We start from the raw sequence: 21,205 nt of genomic DNA, 5'->3' as shown, positions 1-21,205 counted from the left end.
ATGGCCAACATTGTGGTGAAGACCATCTGGCAGTCCAAGGAGATCAACGAAGCTGGTGACACCCCGACGGGAGTGGAGAGTCGGGCTCAGAGCAGCAAGGAGCAGCTGGGGAAGTCTGGCAGCATCAAGGCCTTCCCTAAAAAGAAGAAAGCCGTCTCTTTCCATGGGTGGGAGCCCTGGGAAGACGAGGGGTGGAGGTGGAGTTCAACACGCCGCTTGGGACTTATTGGAAATGGATTATTGTTTTAGGAGGGTGTTGTAGAAAGGATCTGGGCTCAGGGTGGGCATGACAACTCAAAGATAGCTTGACCACAGTGCTGGGACTCGTAATTCCCCTGATGGATAGACACAGGGCTATTTTGGGGCAAGAACGCACAGGATCGGAGTTCCGGCTGGCTCCTGAGTTGGCCACGCCCAGCAGGAACTCATTAGCATAATAGGCCACACCCAGCAACAGAAACTCATTAGGATTGGCTACATTAGGGGTGTGTGGCCTAACATGGACAGGAGTTTTTAAAAGCCCTGGGTTTTGACAACAAACAAGGTAAACAGAATAAGAAGGGAAAGGTGGGTGTGGCTGGATGACCACACTTCTGGTAACATGGGGGTGTGGCCTAATGGGCTAATGAGCGGTGCGGTCAGGGTGTGGCCTAATATCCTGGATAGACGTATCAGAATCACTTCTAGAATAACAGAAGGACCCGTCCCATCCCTGCTCTGATGCATAGTGCCCTAGAGTCTTACAGGGAGTTCTCACTTCCAGCAGCCCATTATTTTTATTATACATTTGTTACACATATCCCACCCGCCTTTCTTCCATCACGGAACTCAAGGTGGCTTACGCTGAGTCCCCAACAGCTTTCCTTCTATCCGGGCACTGACCATACCAGAACTATTTAACTTCAGCCAAGGTTACTGGATCATGTCCGCCCCAACCATACCCTTGGCCCAGAGGTGTCGAACTTATTTGTTACAAGGGCAGGATCTGACATAAATGTCACTCTGTCGGGCCGGGCCATGTATGCCATAAAACATAATGCCAGGTACCGGAGATATAAACTGTATAAAGAGCAGCAGCTGGTAAACTCCGAGTTGGTGTATTCTCACTGCAAGGCCCCAAGGGCCCAGAGGAAAACCCACATGGGAGGACTGGAGAGCCAGGGGTGCAGCACTGGGCAGACACTCCCACACTGCTTATCTGCTTTCCACTGTGCTGAAGTCACAATCTGGGTGACTCCATCCACTCCCCTCCCCAAGCAGTCTTCTGTTCCCTCCCTTGCACCAATTGCTTGCGGGCCACATAAGAGCCCTGGATGGGCCAGTTCTGGACTCTAATCTGGAGAACCAGGTTCAATTCCCTGCTTCCCCAGCTGAAGCTAGCTGGGCGACCTTAGGCAAATCACAGCACTCTCAGCCTATAAATAAGCATAGCTTGCCCCTAGTGGTGCCAAAAAAAGAGGTACAGTTTCAGCGGCCAAACAGGCTCTGACTGAGGGCTGCTGGGAGCAGGGGGTGGGGCTTGTTGCATGTGCCCACCCCCTGGGCTTTTTACTGCCGGAGCTCCGCTCCCGTGCACTCCTGCAGGAAATGACCCCTGCATACAATAATTATTTAATTAAGAGCCAGTTTGGTGTAGTGGTTAGGAGCACAGACTGTAATCTGGGAGAACCAGATTTGATTCCCCACTCCTCCACATACAGCTGCTGGTGTGACCTTGAGTCAGTTACAAGTTCTTTCAGAGCTGTTGTCTCATGGGCAGTTCTCAAAAGAGCTTTCTCAGCCCCACCTACCTCACAGGGTGTCTGTTGTGGACAGGGGGAGGGAAAGGAGATTGTAAGCCTCTCTGAGACTCCTTCGGGTAGTGAAGGGCAGGGTATAAATCCAATCTCTTTTCTCCTCTTCTTTCACGCATGAAAAAAAAATAAAAGCCTTTAATAAATCATGAAGTTGAGTAAGTGGGATATGGCTGTGTGCATTCAGAGCCACATATTAAATGTCTGCACCAGACCCAGAGAAATTATACTTGAGCCCTGATAACCAAGACAAAAGGTCTCTCTTATTTGACACAATGGGCTCTAATTCACAAAAGTTGCTGCCACAATAAGGATGGGGAGTTCTAGATTCAAATCCCCGCACTCATGTGACCTTGGACCAGGCACCATAGCTGGGTTTAACCTACCTCTTAGGGGATTTTTGAAGATAAAATGGAAGATGGGAGAACCACATGTGCAGCCATGCTCTCCTTGGAAGATGGGCGGGATAGGGCGGTAGCAGGCAGAGATAAGAGATCCTATTCTTGTTACTAATAAGATAAGAGATCCTATTGTTACTAATGGCCCATTTTCTCTTCTCAAGAGTTGAGTCTCACTTGACTAGCGAAAGCCCCAACCTCAATTTGAAGCGTTCCTCTGCCTGCACCAACGTTTCACTCCTGAACCTGACTGATGGGGAGCTTGAAGACTCCACCACCGAGAGCAAGCCCTCAGATGATGGGGGTTCCCCAGAGGGAGCAGCTGGGGAAAGAAAGGACCCCCTGCCCCCTGTCAAAGCAACATGGTCTGAGGATGACTATGACACCCCCATCCAACAGGTGAGTGGGAACTGCAAACATGTATACATGCTGACATTCTGGTCAGAGGAATGTTTGACCCTGAAATGTCATTCTAAGAACCACCAAAAGCTCTCCCTCCTCAAGCAGAAAATGCAAATGGGAGTCTGGACGCATCTTAAAAATGAACCAAATTTATTCCAGCATAAACTGGAATTTATTGCACCATCACAGGATCTTTTGAAGTGAATAAGAGCGTATGAAGTGAGCTCTCAGTGAGGGAATCTTACACTGGAATACGTCTTTCCAAGGTGCCACTGAACTCCAGTTTATTTCTGTTGCCAGAGTCTACCATGGTTACCCCTCTGGAACTATTATCAGTTAAGGACCTTAACCAGAGCCTGGCCTGGTGATATATTTTAAATCTGTATCACTAGCCACAAGATTCCCTCAGCCAGCACAGTTTAGAGATGTCCCCTTCTAAATATTTGGACCAGTGTAGTATAGTAGTCGTAGGATTAAGCAGACAGAAACTAGACTGATATCGCTGATTCCTTGGTGTCCTTAGGATTTTACTCCTGCCATGCATCTGGGATGTTAGCTCTGACACACAGAACACAGAGATTAGCCTCTTGTGGGTGGGGATGCAGACTACAGGATCACATTACACGGAGGCTGTACAGTTTCAGCTCCAGAATCAACACTAGCTTCCTGCGGCCTTTTAGGAAACATTCTAATGGTGTTATGTTAGTGGCTGGCATTTTGTAGCGGGCTTAAACGGCTAGGATGTATATCCAAAGGTTCCGTTTCCTTTTATTTGTGAATTTATTTCCAACCCTAAGCATTTGGAAGACGAGATTCATGGCTATTAAGGACTGGATTAGAATGGCCACTTTGGGAAGGCAGCAAAACATTGCGTTGTTGCATGCCGAGGGCTTTTTCTTTGGAAAAAGAGGTGCGGGAACTGTCAAGAGGGAAGTGAAGTTTTCAATCTGTATGCTGAAAACGCATGAACTTTTAATCATTTTTTTAAAAGTTTTTTGAAGAGGTTCTGGAACTCTGTTCTGGTGCATTCCCCCAGAAAAAAGCCCTGTGTATGTCTTGAATGTATGCAAATACATTTAAAAATACACTTAGCTTCTCTATCTCTATCTTTTTCCTGCATGTATTTCCATAGAGCTAAGAAAATAATAGAATGACATATCTCCTAAGTACCCAACTCACTTTCCCCTAAAAAGTTTCCCTCATTTAGAGGGATTTATTTGATCCCCGTTTAGGATTGTCAACCTCCAGGTGGGCCCTGGAGATCTCCTGCTTTTACACGTGGTCTCCAGACTACAGAGATCCTTTCCTTTGGAGAAACTGGCTGCTTGGGAAGATGGGCTCTATGGCATTGTACCCTGCTGAGGTCCCTCTGCTCCCTAAGCTCTGCCCTCCCAAGGTTTCACCCTCCAAATCTCCAGGAATTTGCCTAACCAGAGGTGGCAACCCTTTCCCCCTTCCCCAACACCACTATTTTAAAGTCCATGGGTTGAGAGACATGCCCAGAAGGTGTGGAGTGGAGAAGGCAGGAGCAATTGGACTACTCACCTGACCCACCCCCCTCTTGCCCTCTCCTCCAGCAGGAAGTGAGCAATAGTGGCCTCTTGCGAGCCAAGGACTCCATCACCAGCCTCAAGGAGAGGACGTCCAAGGTCAACCGCCATGTTCAGAACCTGCAGGTCTGGAGACTGTCACCATCCTACTAGCAGTTCCAACATTCAACACACGGCCAAGGGTCTAGACCAGGCCCCCTCCCCAACCTTTTTGAGCCTGCGGACACCTCGGAATTTTGAGAGGGGGTGGTGAGTGCCACCCCAAAATGGCCACCACAGAAGGTGGAGCCAAACACAATAGCGCCCTCCTTGTTTTGCAAAAGAATCATAGAAGGGAAATAAAGGGGAGGAAGGGAGAAAGAGAAAGGGAAATAAAAAGAAACAAAGGAAAGCGCGAGGAGAAAGATGGGGGTGGGAAGGAAAGCCTGGTGAGGGAATGGAACCGCCCGTAGCCAGGATTTTTCTTGTTCCGGGGGGCATTTAAAGTTTTAAAGGGCAGTTAAATTACAGTTAATTAAATTAATCTGAATGCCTGTCTTTAAAGGGGGAGGCTCTGAGCCTATTTCTAGCCCTTCCTTACAAGGGACAGGGCAGCAAGCTCATCAGTTCTTAACAAAGAAAACAGTCCAGAGAGCATTTAATTGCCTTCAGAAGACATTTAAATGCCTTTTGAGTTCCCTTCCACAGGGTAAGAAAGCTTAGAAGGGCACTCACGAGTGGCACCTTCAGTACGTCCCCTTTTCTGCTAGCCCAGTCCTGCTGTATACCACCTAGGTCATAGTGAGTCTTTCAGAAGCATTCCCATGAACCTTTGGGGGGAAATGGCTAAATGTGGGGCAGGGCTTTTAATTAAGGGGGCAGGGCCCCAAGATGCCCCACTGTAGCTACGTCTGGACCATACACTGGCTAAGGAAAACCGAGATGCTTACCAGTCCTGCTGGACCTCCTGTATGGCAGCTATGGAAACCCCTTTCATTTGAATGACAAGCCCAGCATTACAGTCGCCCCACCTACTTTCTAAAAGAGCACCAGGGAGAGTACTGATGGCTACCATGCACCCATGGGAACCACACTGGGGAACCCTGGTCTAGACTGCCCCCTGAGCTTAGCTTGTGTGGCCATGAGCTAGACCTGGCTCTTAAATACTGGGGGGAGGGAGAGTGTGGGCGATTCTCCATCTGGCATTTGCTCCACATTTTCTCAACACTGAGGACAAGGTGCAGCTCAAAACCACATTCAGATACCCCGGGGCAATGCCATACTAACTGCAAAGTCACCCCTGAGCAGCCATAAATCTATGCAGGAGGTACCATAAAACCCGATGATCAAAGGAAGCGAAAGCAGCATGTGATGCAGAGGGGAATTTCTGTTCCAAGGTGAGTTTGTTAAAAACGACGGAGGGAAAAGCCAATGCAGAATTGCCCTGTGTCAGTTTGTTTGCTTCTTGCCGAGTGCCATTTTTTTACCCACCCACCCCAATTAGAAGGATGTTTGAAAAACTTCTGAATTCAAATTCAGCAGATAACGTTTGTCAATTGGGGCAGCAATGCAACAAAGCAATATGTCCAGAGTACCAAGCATCTCGGGTTTCCTTCAGAGTTTCTTTTCTGTCTCAGAGGCCGATGTAGGCTCTGTTGGTACCCTAGTGATATTGTTTATGTTAAAATTGGATAGATGTCCATCATTCTTCATTCTCATCAGCATGTTCTGCCCTTGCAAGATAATCCTGAACAATTCAAAGCTCCCCCCCCGCTTTCCCTGACAACACTAGTTGGGTGTCTTGTAAATATAAAAATTACTGCCACAAGAAGGGACTTTATTAAAACCTGAAGGTTCTTATGTGCAGTCTAATTTGATCGTTCTGATTAGGGGTAGATGGTTGAATTGCACATATTTCAGAAATGTTTGCATGTGTTGACTGTACTTAGATTTGCTTGGCTTTCCACAGATGATTTTAATCTTCTTTTGTATGGATGTAGTGAGGAATTAACAAGCTTCCTTGGTCGAAAAGAGTCACTAGTAGAAATACAATGCTTTAGCTACACGTGACACGAGAGATTCATAATCAGGATCTCTAGCTTAAAAAAAAAGAAAAGAAATAAAAGCCGCTGCCAAGGACACAGGCTGATTCAGATAGGGGCTGTAGTACTATACTCAGTACTATACTTTGGATTTATACCCCCTCAAAGCTGTTATTTGATAGGAAGACAGGAAGCAAATATAGCTTCTAGAAAGCGAAGGACAGTTCCTTTATTTGGAAGAGCTCGAAAGAGTTTTAACCAGGGGTCATTTTGTAGAGAAAGAGGTGAAGGAGCTCATTAGCATAACTCATTAGCATAACTTATTTGCATATGCCACACCCCCTGATATCACCGGAAGTGTGTCAGAAGGCGACACCCACCGCTCAGGCTCCACTGGACTGTTTTGAATTGCTAACTATTGGGGGGGGGGGAACATGCAGATCTGTCCTTGCAGAGGAGGAGGAGCTTATACCGGAATAAAACTTGGTCTTAAAGGTGCCACTGGACTGTTTTGGACCAGGGAGCTGGGGGAAGGGGGGCTCTGCAACTTACCTGGCTGCTTCTTGCTCTGACTGAGGGCTGCAGGGGGCGGGACTTATTGCATGTGCCCGCCCCCTGGGCTCTTTACTGCCGGAGCTCCGCTCCTGTGCGCTCCCGCAGGAAATGACCCCTGGTTTTAACTATACAATACACTGTCCTCTAGTCCCCCTTGCCCCTCATTGGCTTCTGTCATGAGATGTTTTGTGGGAATTCTGTACTCAGTCAGAACTGAATTCCCAGGTGCACAGGGAAGTCCAGTGTTCCCCCTAAGCTGAGTTAGTGTGAGCTAGCTCACAGTTTTTTAGCCTCCAGCTCACACATTTCTGTCTTAGCTCAGGAAGGAGGGCTCCAGAGCAAACTAATTTATGTAGTAGCCAAATTGCTTGCTCACAGCTTTAATGCTGGTAGCTCACAAAGTAGAATAGTTGCTCACAAGACTCCACAGCTTACAGGGAGCATTGCAGGGGACAGTTTTTTATCAGGACTGTGGGGCAAACAGGCTTCAGCTTCCACCCAGTGCCATTTTCCTGACTCCAAAGAGCACCAGGGATCTGCTGCTTGTCCTAGTGGGGAAACTCGTGTGTAGCCAATGAGAACACACGTAACCCATTAGTACAAGTAAATATCCTCAATAGGGCAAATTGTAGCCCCCCTGAAGCACTTTTGGATCAGGAAAATGGTGTGGTAAGCCTAGGGTTGCCAGCTCCAGGTTAAGAAATACCTGGAGATTTGGAGGGTGGAGCCTGAGTGTTTGGGGAGGGACCTCATAGCGTCCACTCTCCGTCCAAAGCAACCATTTTCTCCAGGGGAACTGATTTCTGTCATCTGGAGATCAGTTGTATTACCAGATCTCCAGGCCCCACCTGGAGGCTGGCAACCCTACTCGAGCTGCCAATTCCAGCTTGGGAATTTCCTGGATATTTGGTGACGGTGCCTGGGAGGGCAGCGTTTGACGGGAAAGAACTTGAGGTGATGTCATGTCATTCTAGGCCTTCTTGGCTCTATGGTATGTCCACCGAAGCTGCCATTTTCTCCAGGGGAACTGATCTCTGTTGCAATACCAGAAGAGCTCCAGGCCCCACCTTGAAGTTGGTAACACTACATAAGCCCCCCCTCCCTGTGTACCACTGCAGTCCCAACCTGAATCAGGCCCTCACACACCTGGGAATTCGAACACTAATTCAGTTGACAGTTCACACAGTTAACACAAGGATACACATATAGTTAGATGTTTGACGGGGCAATATGGCTGCCTTGTGATGTTATCTTTCGTTTGAGAAAAGTTGCCCTCTCAGCCACTCCCCCTCTTGCTCTCCCTTTGCGCAGAGTGAGTACACGGCACTGTACGAAAACCTGGAGCGGCGCAGGCAGGAAGCCGAAGACCTGGAGGAGTACTGCACTCAGCTGAAGGTCAGTGAGATGGATATGTTGCCCACACCAAGAGAAGGTCAGGAGATGAGTCTATCTTGTAATGCCACTTGCAGAGTAATTTCGTTCTTGATTTCCTTGTCCTTTTGCGGATGCATTGTTCTTGGAAGCAGGAAGTCTTTTTTTTTAATACTTCCTTAGGATCCACAGGGTACTGTTACACGTTAGCACATCTGCCAGCTCTCCCATTTTTATTGATTACCCTTTCTTACAGAAAGCTCTGAGCAACTTCTGTAGAGTTCCCACCCATTCCACGGTGCTCCCGTGCATCCCATCCCGTGTATACGCTCTTGCCTTCACAATCCCAGATGTTTCCAGTTTGGAAATGAGGCCCATTCCGAGAGAGAGAGGCCAATTCAGGGGCGTAGCCAGAAAATTTTGGGTGGTGAGGCTCTGGGAAATCTGGGGGCCGGGGGAGGGGAGAGCAGGGGGAAGAGAGAGATGTATCCCATCAGTAGGCAGGCAAAGGAAAGAAGGGTCTTTCCTTAACTGCTGGTCGCACTGGTTTGCCTTGGCCGGTACAGGAGAAGGAGAGCCAGCCAGCCAGTGTGATTAATATTCAGCAAGTATATGCTCTGTGCCTCGCCCACCCGCTACTGTAGCAGAGAGTGTATACTCACCAAGTATTAATTATACTGGCTGGGGCAGCAGGAGTTGTGGGGCATGGGCTACGAGTGAGGGGGCACCGCCCCAAATGCCCCCCTGTGGCTATGGGCCTGGGCCAATTGTCCTCTTTTCCAGCATGAACCCTAAGCTCTCCCCAGTTTTTTGCTGTGGCCGGCTTCACCGTCACTCTCCCGTTTCCTAAACAGGCCCTTCCTGTTATGACACTTTCCCCCTCCTTAATGAGATCACATCCCAGTAGAGAAATATGCAGACATCCACAGTTTTCTTCAGATTTTGTGCTGCAGCTGCTCCTTGTTCTGAGGCCGAGAAAAGCCGTCATTCATTTTCAGAACTTCTGCTGGGAAGCAGATTGCCTTTTCAGCCTAGGAAACATGAAGCAATGAGAGCATCATTTGGCTCTTCCACATATTATTCTATTATTTTCAGTGGGAACTTACACATGAGACGACAGTTTAAGCATCACTAAACTACACACCCGTACTATACCAGCACCTTCATCCTTTCTTGTCCCCCACAGACCCATTTAGGCCTTCCACTTGGTACCCTCACTTTATATACTAGTGATAATTTCTATGTAAAGGGTAAGTAGGTGTGTAGTGTCCTGCAGCTCTCATCCAGGATGTCCTGAACAATTTTACACATCCACCCTCCACCCACTGCTTTTCTGATATCCCCAGCTAGGTCTCTTACAGTTAAGAATTCTTGCCACAGAAGGATCTGTGCTAAAACCCAAAGGTGCTTGTGCGGGATCTAATTTGATAATTTTGATTAAGGGTATGAGGTTGAATTTCAGATTCTGGGGAATTTTAAAAAATCTATTGGCTGTAATTAAATGTGCTCGTCTTTCCACAGATGATGTTAGTCTTGCTTTGAGGAGGAGCGTGAAAACTTAACAGACTCCCTGGGCTAACAGAGTCACTAGTAAAGTGTCAGTGGTTCAGCTAATGTGACACAAGAGGTCAGGGAGGGACCACAGCTCAGCAGCAGAGCATCTGCTTAGTATGCAGAAAGTCCCAGGTTCAATCCCTGGCATCTCCAGTTCAAAGGATCAGGTTATAGATGATGTGAAAGACCTCGGCCTGAGAGACCCTGGAGAGTTGCTGCCAGTCTCAGCAGACAATATTGACCTGATGGACCAACAGCATAAAGTATAAGGCACTTATGCATCCATATTATCAAGATCTTCTGCTTTTTTATTTTAAAAAGGGTAAAATCAGTTGGCCCTGACCAGGATGGCCCAGGCGAGTCCAATCTTGTCAGATCTCAGAAGCTAAGCAGGGTCAGCCCTGGTTAGTATTTGGATGGGAGACCTCCAAGGAAGTCCAGGGTCACTGTGCAGAGGAAGGCAGTGGCAAACTATCTCTGTTAGTTTCATGCCTTGAAAATGGCATGGCATTACCATACGTTGGCTGCGACTCGATGGCACTTTACACACACAAAATCAGTTGCCCGGGATAGAGTGGTTCAGATTGGAGCTGTAGTACATAGGAAGGGTGGTTAACCCTCCCACCCCCTTCAACCCTTTGCCATTTTTCCAATTTAAATCTTACCACACCCTCCAGCTGTGATTTGCAACAGGAAGTAGAAAATGTAGGTGGTAGAACAGGAGGGTCTGGGTGGCTTTCCATGGAAGGGCTCCAAACTGTGAAGGGTGTTTGGCTAGGGCAAGATGGCTGCCTCTTCCTGTTAGCTTTCCTTTGGAACCGGCTGCCCTCTCAGCCACTCCCCTTCTGTTCTCTCTATATGCAGAGTGAGTGCTCAGTGCTGTGCGAAAACCTGGACCAGCGCAGACAGGAGGCCAAATACCTGGAGGACTACTGCGCTCAGCTCAAGGTGAGCATCAAGGGTGCCTTAACTTGTCTGAGACAAGTTCAGGGGATGAGCTGCCCACAGTCTGCCCATGTAAAGTCAGCTTCTGTGGTGCTCCCATCCAGGCATGGATCTTGGGCTCTTTTTGTAGCAGGAACTCCTTTGCATATTAGGCGACACACCCCTAATGGAGCCAATCCTCCAAGAGCTTACAGAGCTCTTCTTACAGGAGCTACTGTAAGCTCTTGGAGGATTGGCTACATTGCGGGGGTGTCGCCTAATATGCAAAGGAGTTCCTGCTACAAAAAGAGCCCTGCGTGTTCAGTTTAGACATGAAATTCATTCATGGCAGATAATCACCTTCTTTTCTGCCATGAACCACGATCTCGTCCAGTTTTGCTTTTTGTATAGACTGGCTTCAGTGTTGTTGTCCCATTTCCTAAACAGTCCGCCATTTCACACAGGGCTTGCCCCTACCGGAAATGAGCCGGATCAGAAGCGGTTTGGCATTTCAGACTTGCACCGTTCTGTTTTCCCGCCGTTTTCCTCCCAGCCGGAGATCGCCCGCGCGGGCGAAAAAAGGCGGGGGGAAAGCGTATCGGAACCAGGAGAGGGCACTGGAGACCACTTGGAAGTGGATGACAGGTAAAACGCTTCAATCCCGGTTCCTAAACGGGACTGAAGCGTTTGTGTATGAAATGGCAAATACATTCCGGAAGGGAACCGGTTCTCAAACAGGTTCTGTCTGAAATGACAGACCGTTTCTCCATCAGTACACTTTTATCCTCCTCAGTCACTGCTTTCCAGCAATCAAGGGCAAACAGAATTGAAACAAGAGTTTCACACAGCATTGAATATTGTGCAATATTTTGAATAAAAATCCAGCAATTGTCTGTCCCTAGAGGTAATATCCTACAATATGTTCATTAGGAAGCAAGTCATCAGAAAAGGTTCAATTTCTCCCTGCAATTTCTCACACACGCCTTTTTCGAGCAATTAGTTACTAGGGTATTCAAGAATTAGTCATGAATCTCCAGTTCTTCTAGGGTATTGTTTGGGATTGTGGCAGTTTGAATATGGTTTTTCTCTTTGTAGCCGAAGCTCTTGCTCATTTTTATTTTATTTTTAATTATAGTAATAGTTAATTCTGAGGTAACCTTAAAATAATAAAATTAATAGTAGTGAGTAATGGACTTGACTGTAAAGAGAAACACAGTACTTTAGTACCTATATATACACACAAGAACTAATTAGTGATGACTAACAGCTGGCATTGAGAGAGCCCAGTTAAGCTGGAATCAGAAAGGAAGGAGCATGTTGCATAGGAAACAGTGCAAGCTTCTCTTTCCTTTTGTATACTTCACGTGTTGTGTGTCACAACACCTTGCCTCCTGTTTCATATTTACCAGCACATTTCTTCTTCCAGAAGAGGAATCATCAGCTGCAGCAGGCCAGCAGCTCCAGAAACATTTACAGTTACATTTACAAAAGCCTCAGATAAATGTATTTATTCATTTAGATATTTGTAACTTGATTTTCTCCCTAATGGGGGAGAGGCTTGCCAAAAAGAGGTGTACAGCATAGTTCTGTTTTCCTCCCTTTTGCTCTCACAACAAAGCAGGTTAGTCTGAGGGATAATGACTGGCCCAAGATCCCCCAGGATGCATCCATGGCAGAGTGGGGGATTCGAACCTGGGTCTCCTAGATCCTACTCTGGCACTCTTACCATTATGTCACTGAAATCTACTGGAAACTCTGAGCACTCTTACCATTATGTCACTGAAATCTAGTGGAAACTCTATCAACTGTGTATTTGGCAACAGCAGATGCCTACTACCCGCTCTAATGATTGCTGACTGCCAAAACAGCACATAAGCTCAAAGGCATCTCCTTTTGAATTTCGAATTAAGTAATAATTTAAAGGCAAGGGGATGGACTCATAATAAAACTGAATATTACAAGCAGAGGAAATTAGCATGAGGAACCTATTATGTCTGAATTCCGTGGCATGATGCCTTGAAGCTTATAAATAATGGGCTCATCACGCACATTTCCCCTTTGTAATACTCAATTTCATCACAAGCCCATCTCCCTTGTCTTTAAATTAAATTTCAAGCAGCTTAATCCCACATGAACCCGCCCATCAGTGACAGTCTTCCTTGGAGGCCTTGCTTTCTGTGCCTCTGCTCATAGGGAGAATGCCAGTAATGTGACTGGCCCAAGGTCATCCAGCAAACTTCATGGCATGATGGGGATTCAAACCTGGGAACCAGAGCCTTCTCAACCACACACACATACACCCACACACCCCACCCCAGGGACTAGAACTCACTTTCCATTTCTGTTTGGCAAACAGAATTTTCAGCCCTGAGTAAAAACACTGATATGTGTTCCACTAAGCCTGCTGTAATATTTCCACCCATCTTTTATCTCAGTGTTTTCGCAATTTATGCTCCTGCGGCTTGTTGCTTTTCGTTGACTGTGACCTGGGGCACATTGTCGTTTTAATGTTCTTCTATTAGTCACATTTTTATCCCACCCTCCCACAAAGTGACAGGCTTGTTTCTCCCCACATGATGATCCCGTGAGGCTCAGAGAGAGTAACCGGCCCAAGGCTACCAGGAAACTTGAACCTGGCTCTCCCAAGGTCTGGCCTAGGAGACTTGATTCTCCCCTCACAACAATCCTGTGAGGTTCAGAGACAGTAGCCAGCCCAGGTTTACCACGAAGCTTGAACCTGGCTCTTCCAAGGCTCCTAATCACCACACCATACTGACCGACTGTTATCTGTTCTTAACTGTGATTCATAAGCTGCCTCAGAACTATGTGTTCAGCTTCTGGGTCATAATTAAGCAATGCACTTGCTTTTGCTGCGCGTTGAGTAATATTAATTATATGTTAAAATATCCATCCTGTATTTATTCCAGTGCGGAGCGATAGGTGGGTTAGAGCGTTGGTGGCATGGCCAGATCTTTTCGATCTACAGACTTCAGCAGAAATACACCCCTCGCAGCTGAATGTTAGTGCGACGGTCCCTGTGTGTGAATCGGCACGGAGTGAAAACTGATGTGCCCGTTTAAAAAAATAAAAATCAGAAGAACATGGAAAACAAAGAGTTTTTCAAGAGACTTTTGTGGAGGTGAGATCTAGGAGATTCAATGAAAACGAATAACATCCTTCGCTTCGATTCATTCCCTTGTATTTCGCTGACAGGCCACTAACTCCCCCTCCCCCCCATTTTGGTCCTCACAGGAAAGGTGCCGAAAAGTCACGAAAACTGTAGAGGATGCTGAAGTTAAGACCAACTTGCTCAAGAAAAATTCAGTGCTGCTGGAGGTGAGAGAGGAGAGCATTCGGGTCTGGGATGGATGTGTGGGTGTGGAGCTGCTTTCTTACATGCCATTACTTTTTTGGTATATTTCTATCCCACATTTCCTCCAAGGAGCTCAGGAGAGTGCGCATTGATCTTCGTGACGTGGTCTCTGTGCTTCACACCCATGGGATCTAGTGCGCACGCGCTGGATCGATCGGTGCTGTAGCAAGCTCTTTTAACGGATTTTTGCGCCCAGTCCCTCGGGCGTGCGCGGGAACCCCACCGCGCATGCCCAGAGGGGTGGGCGTGGACATCGCACCAGTTCCTTTCTTACCGCTGCGTTGAGTAGACCTCTTCTTCATCGGTCTGATCGGTTCGCTGTTAGCTCACCTCTCAGCTCTTAGGAATTATTTCCAAACTTTCTCTTACTTTATTTTTTTGTTTGTTTCTTCTTCAAAAACAGTTTTAAAAAATACTTTTCCTTTCTGCTGAGTGGGAGTTTACCTCAGCCATTCGGGCTACCCCCCCAAAAAAAACTTCCTCCCTTTTGCTCTCACAACAAAGCAGGTTAGTCTGAGGGATAATGACTGGCCCAAGATCCCCCAGGATGCATCCATTGGCAGAGTGGGGGATTCGAACCTGGGTCTCCTAGATCCTACTCTGGCACTCTTACCATTATGTCACTGAAATCTACTGGAAACTCTGACTATCAACTGTGTATTTGGCAACAGCAGATGCCTACTACCCGCTCTAATGATTGCTGACTGCCAAAACAGCACATAAGCTCAAAGGCATCTCCTTTTGAATTTCGAATTAAGTAATAATTTAAAGGCAAGGGGGTGGACTCATAATAAAACTGAATATTACAAGCAGAGGAAATTAGCATGAGGAACCTATTATGTCTGAATTCTGTGGCATGATGCCTTGAAGCTTATAAATAATGGGCTCATCACGCACATTTCCCCTTTGTAATACTCAATTTCATCACAAGCCCATCTCCCTTGTCTTTAAATTAAATTTCAAGCTGCTTAATCCCACATGAACCCGCCCATCAGTGACAGTCTTCCTTGGAGGCCTTGCTTTCTGTGCCTCTGCTCATAGGGAGAATGCCAGTAATGTGACTGGCCCAAGGTCATCCAGCAAACTTCATGGCATGATGGGGATTCAAACCTGGGAACCAGAGCCTTCTCAACCACACACACATACACCCACACACCCCACCCCAGGGACTAGAACTCACTTTCCATTTCTGTTTGGCAAACAGAATTTTCAGCCCTGAGTAAAAACACTGATATGTGTTCCACTAAGCCTGCTGTAATATTTCCACCCATCTTTTATCTCAGTGTTTAATATTGCTTCTTATGCCGTTTTTTGGGTGTGTGATTTATATTGTGAATATTTTACTATCTCGCAATTTATGCCTGCGGCGGTTGGTAGGAACTGGCAGGATGTCCGCGCCTACCCCTCTGGGCATGCGTGGTGGGGTTCCTGCATATGCCTGAGGGACTGGGCGCGAAAATCCGTTAAAAGAGCTTGCTACAGCACCGATCGATCCAGCGCATGCACACTAGATCCCATGGGTGGGAATGCACAGATGACCACTCGAAGATCACCAGTTACTGGTAAGCAACCTGCTTTTCCCTCTCCTCACAACAGCCTCATGAGGTAGATTAGCCTGAGAGAGAATGATTGGCCCATGATTATCCAGCAGGCTTTCATGGCAGAGTGGGGTTCTGAACCTCGATCTCGCCATATCTGTGGTGTCACTTGTTGGGGTGTGGGGTGCAGGGTTCACGCGATGCAAAGACGACAGGACACAAGTCTGCAGGAAGCTGTCTGAATGAATCAATCCTCTCTCACTCACCAGCTGTATTTATTGAAACTCTGTTCCTCCGTCCCCTCCTTTCTTTCATACATTACATCATCCTATTCATGAGACATGAACTAAGGAATGTGTGTGTGCAGGCAAGTTCTCTGTTATCAGTTCCTCCCCCTCTCTCTCATGGCCACACCAACTGCGTCAGTGAGCAGTAAACAGATTCCATCTCGGGCTCTCATTACGTATAAATATTTCAGTTCCCAATTTCCAGGCAGGAGAATAGTGGATTCTTCTGCACTGGTTTCCTACACATATCTAGTCTGAAACCCTAACCACTGCACTACACTGGTGTCACCACCACGCTTCCTGAAATACACGACATCACTTCCAAGAGTGATGTGAATGCCCAGTAATTCTCCAAAATGGGCATTGTAACCAGAGTCTGCAGAACAAATTTAGAGTCTGGTGGCACCTTTAAGGCCAAGAAAGTTTTATTCAAGGTATGAGCTTTCTTGTGCGCGCACACTTTTTAAAATAGATATAATCAGCATTTCATAACAGGACTTGTGTTGCAGACTTCTCTACCTTGAACAGAAGCCTGAGAATGTTTTAAATCAAGTTGCATTGCAAAATTTTAAAAAAGTGTTTTTTGACATTTTCTGCTGGAAAATGAGATGATGTCCGTTGGGATCCCTGCAGCTAGGAGCAAACGGTCTTTTCTAGTCAGCCTCTTAATATGTCTCCAATCCCTGTCTCTCTGCTCGTACTGACTCACTTAATTTGTCGTGGGCTTTAGTTCCCAACAAAGGCCTTTTTCACTCAATTCCAGTTCTGCCGTTCTAAAATCAAATCGTGCAAACTGCATAGTGTGCCAATGGTACGCAGCTTTGCCCAAACAGTTTATTCCAGACACCTAAGGAGGATAATCTAAAAAGAGAGCTCACAGTATGTTCCTTAGTTACAGAGCAAAACCAACATTCCTTCTGGCTCTGCAAGCAAAACGACAGATGTGCATAAGCAAATCCGGTACTGCTCAGATGTTAATCTTGCTCTTCAATCCCTGTTTCAGGCATACTGGTAGACTTTTTTAAAAAGTCACATAAATCCATTCATTCATCACCTTATTAATTTAAGAATATTAAGTACAAATTGCTCCTGGGATTGGGGATGTGGCATTCTCTTGGTGACATCAGAGGTGCTACCCAATCAGTGGTGTACAAAGCCAGATTCTACTGCAACTTTACAGCATCACTTTATTCAAACTTTCACCCTGGAGAGAACCAGGTGTGTAGTGAAACCCCTTCTGTCCCTGCCTCACTGCTCTGTACAGGTTACGTTTGCTTTCTCCTGAAATTTAGATTTTGTGGTACAGTAAAAGTAAGTCAGGATTTGATAGGTGCCAATTCCATGTTGAGAAATTCCTGGAGATTTGGGGATGAAGCCTGGGGGTGGTAGGGATTGGGGAGGGAACATATCTCAGTGGGGAATAATGCCACAGTGCACCCTCCAAAGCAGCCATTTTCTCTCAGGGAACCGATCTCAATAGTCTGGAGATCAGTTGTAATTCCAGGAGATCTCCAGGCCCCACCTGAGGGTTGGCAACTGTGCAGTGTTTTCAGAGCCAATTTCATCACATGACCCTGCCTTATAATCATGGGTCATTTCCTGCGGGAGCGCACAGGAGCGGAGCTCCAGCAGTAAGGAGCTCAGGGGGCGGGCACATGCAACAAGCCCCACCCCCTGCTCCCAGCAGTCCTCAGTCGGGCCACAAGGAGCAAGAAGCAGCCAGGTAAGTTGCAGAGGGCCCCCCCCCCGGCCCGCCTTCAGGTGCAAGCTCTCCCTCCTCTGTGAGGGCAGATCTGCGTGTGCCCCCCCCCCCAATAGCTAACAATCCAAAACAGTCCAATGGAGCCTGAGCGGTGGGTGTTGCCTTCTGACACACTTCCGGTGATGTCAGGGGGTGTGGGATATGCAAATAAGTTATGCAAATAAGTTACGCTAATGAGCTCCTGCACCTCTTTTTCTACGAAATGAACCCTGCTTGTAATACCTGTAATGCTAGCACGATATGAATAAGAACTGACTGAGCTGCTCTCCAGGAAGTCCTTGTTTCGAGTCTGCCTTCTGTCATGAGCTCACTAGGTGGCCTGCTCTCAGACTTCCCCCTCTGTTACCTACAACACCACACGATGTGGGAGATCGTAATTATGATTAATTTACATATTTGGTCCATTTTTATCTCGCTCTTCCCATAAGGATTAATCATTCACCCTATTCTAATCCTCCCAACAACCCTGTGAGGAATTGGTAACAACTGACTGGCCTACAATTCCTCATAGTCTCATGGTTTTTATCAGTTATTTGGAATTTTTTAATCTTTGTTACTTCCTTGTCGTTATGAATCATTTTAAATGGTTTTCCGGCAATTTTAAATTGATATAAAATGTTTGTTTACACATTTTTTTTCATAGTTTTTTCTCCAATTGAGAAAAGCGGATAATGTATTTTAGGTAAACAGCGTTATTGGTAATGTTACAATGTGATAATGATTTACTTAGATTTATTAATTTGTTTACATTTATATTTATTTTATTTATTTATTTATTTAGACATTTTTACCCCGCCCTCCCCGCAAGCGGGCTCAGGGCGGCTTACAAGGGGAATAAGCCCGTACATAAAATCCAATAAAACCATAAAAATTATAATCAACACATTACATTTAACAATAAAGTGCTTCCATTGTCAAGATCTTAAGTTGTTGTAGATCTTAAGTTGTTGTATTGTCTTGAATATTTGTAAAAAAGCGCCTTACGTTTATTTTTCTTTCCCCCTCACACCTTTTCTTTTTTCCTGTGCCTTGTATAAAATCTAAAATAAAAAATATCTTTAAAAAAAGAACCTGTGAGGGAGGGAACAACTGACTGGCCTACAGTCTGCCAGTGAGTTTCATGACCAATGAATGCTTGAGCCTGGACCTCTTTCCGGGTTACATAGTGTTTCCCGTCTCCAGGTGGGGGCTGTAGTTCTCCAGATGACAGAGATCAGTACTCCTGGACAAAACAGCAGCTTTGGAGGGCAGACTTTGTGGCACCACATCCCCCTGAGTTCCTTCTCCTCCACAGACTCTGCCCTCCCCAGGCTACATCCCCAAATTGCCACGCATTTCCCAGCTTGGAGTTGGCAACCCAACCCAGGTTGTGTCCAGCACTAACCACTCTGTCACACCAGCTTTCTCAGGATTAGAATCTCCCAAGAGTTTTGAAAAAGGGCTTAAAGCTGCCTGCGAGAATATGGTAGCTGTAGGAGTGCTCTCTCTGTATATGTGTGTGCCTAGCTCGCCACCTAGTGGTGCATAACGCTAAAAGAGCTAGAACTTCAGAATGCAAGACAGTCTGAGGATCTCCTGGCTACACCATGCCATACAATAATAGTCATTCCTGCATGTGTGTTTGGATCAGCAAAATAGTACAGAGGCAAATGGTTAACTCCTCTCTTCTTATACCACAGCCCCAGTCCAGACCAACCAGCCCCCCAAAAACTGCTTTTAGCACTGAATACAACGATCACCTCTGGAATTATTCCTCAGTACCCAATCTTTTGACTGAGGGTCCCTCCCAGGATTGAATTACTGGGTGCAAAGCATGTCCTGGAGTCCCTGTCCCTCTCAGCCACATCAGTTGCCAACCCCAGGTTCTGTTATACCTATGAATCTACTTTGTCCTTCTCCGTACAGCCTCATATCGTCTACTCTGATTGGCAGCAGCCCTTCAGTGTGAGAGGCTGGAGGCGGGATCTGGGACCTCTGTTGTGCAAAACATGTAGGGAGCTAAGATCTCATGTGTCACGCAGTTTCCTCCACTTGTTTGGATGAACTTCGTAGTATCATTCTTTCCCTCACCCCTTTAGGAGAAGCTATGTTTCTTACAGCGGCAAGTACCAGCAGAAGACCTCAGCCTGCAAGTGAAACCACTCCTGGAAGATGAGTCCCATTACCTCTCTGCATTCAAGACCCCAGACGCACTTGAAAAACACCCTGCCAGATGTACCAGATGTGCCAGGTATTCACTTTAGACAGGAATACAAGGGTGTAGTTGGGTCAAATCTAAGGAGCATGGGCCAAAGTGTGAAGAAAGGTTGCTTCTATTTACTCTGGAGCTGATCCACTGCATTTGATGTCTGCCCTGCTGTCCTCCTGTCCTCATTCACATCTGATTTGTAGTGAGTTTTTTAAAAGTTTCAAATGCAATGGAATTGCCAGCCTGCACATACTAGATGGGCAAAACATTACTGAGGTTTTCTAAGTGTTTCAGTCTCTTTAAATTGGGCTGCTTGCTTCCCATATTTGTTCAATTATGTATTTCCTTTTTTTTTTGCTGTGATGTTCCTGTGTATGTGTACACATGTGTATGCTTATTACTGCTGTCCTCTTTGCAGGCAAGGCAAGCACTTATGATTTTTTTCAAAAGTAATTGTAGTTTCACAATTGTGCAATTATGGTAATTTTAAAAAACAAAACAAAGGAGCAATTGCTTCATGTTCAAAGACAAACAAAAGTAAGTGAGGTCCTCTTCACCAGGAAACAAAGGTTGATAAATGTTAGGTTCAGGAATGCTATGAGCAAACAGGAAATTACTACTTTAGCACATAAAGGGATGTGAAATGGAGCAAAATTTAAAGAGACAGTTGCAGGGAACAGCAGAGCTTTTGCTGAACAGGACTTAGGGCAAAACTAGATGTTACGTTGACCACAGCAACACCATTTTAGAGATTAATTTGGCCATTAAAAATGCTGTGAAGGTATGTCAGGACCAGGCAATCTTGCTTCCCTTCCCCACACACCTTTTCCAAAACAGCCATTCCCCGTGGCTGTTTTGGTACTTGCAAAGATGCAGGGAAGAAACAAGATTGCTTGGTCCTGCTGTTGGCCTGATCAGGATCGGGCTCTCGCAGCATTCTTAAATTGCCAAATGCATCTCTAAGATGGTGTCGTCTCATCCATGGGTCAGACCCATGGACATTGTAATGTCTAGTTTGGCTCTCAGCTTCTGAACAAATCTAGAAGATCCTGCTTATTAGGACTAGATTTTTATGGGGCATGTAGTGTCACATGGCACCACAGTTTCACTCTGTTTGCAAACTGATTGTGGGGGAAGAATGAACCATAGAAAGGTGTCCTAGTGTGGAAGCAAGCTAGCCAGGGCTTGTGGGGCACTGGTGGAACAGTTTGGTATCTCTGATTCCTTGCACCAATCCAAGCAAACTCTGTTGATATGGTTCTAGGGCTGGCAGCAGATTCTTTCCCCTGCCTCTGCAAAGTGCATGAAAACAGTTACTCATATGAGCATTATAACTTCAGAGCTTGGAGACTCATGCAAGATCACATCTCCTCTTGTGAACCTGCATCTTGTTCAAGTTGGGTAGCTGCGTTAGTCTTTCTATAGCAGTAGAAAAGAGCAAGAGTCCAGTGGCACCTTAAAGACTAACAAAATTTGTGGCAGGGAAAGA

At 46.3% G+C, this 21,205-nt stretch overlaps 1 protein-coding gene across 1 annotated transcript in view; it reads left to right on the top strand.

Annotated features, from left to right (window-relative positions):
* Positions 1-21,205, top strand: part of TSKS (testis-specific serine kinase substrate) — a 29,235-nt gene continuing 8,030 nt past the window's right edge. Inside the window, exons 1-6 of the mRNA XM_015422988.1 lie at positions 1-167; positions 2,356-2,590; positions 4,174-4,269; positions 8,031-8,114; positions 13,821-13,904; positions 19,607-19,758. Of these exons, the coding sequence (XP_015278474.1) occupies positions 1-167; positions 2,356-2,590; positions 4,174-4,269; positions 8,031-8,114; positions 13,821-13,904; positions 19,607-19,758 (818 nt within the window). The remainder of the gene's footprint in view (positions 168-2,355; positions 2,591-4,173; positions 4,270-8,030; positions 8,115-13,820; positions 13,905-19,606; positions 19,759-21,205) is intronic.

The sequence above is a fragment of the Gekko japonicus genome, unplaced genomic scaffold, assembly GCF_001447785.1.
Source record: "Gekko japonicus isolate JY-2015 unplaced genomic scaffold, Gekko_japonicus_V1.1 scaffold1358, whole genome shotgun sequence".
Classification (NCBI taxonomy): Eukaryota; Metazoa; Chordata; class Lepidosauria; order Squamata; family Gekkonidae; genus Gekko; species Gekko japonicus.
This window is presented reverse-complemented; position numbering and strand designations above follow the sequence as displayed.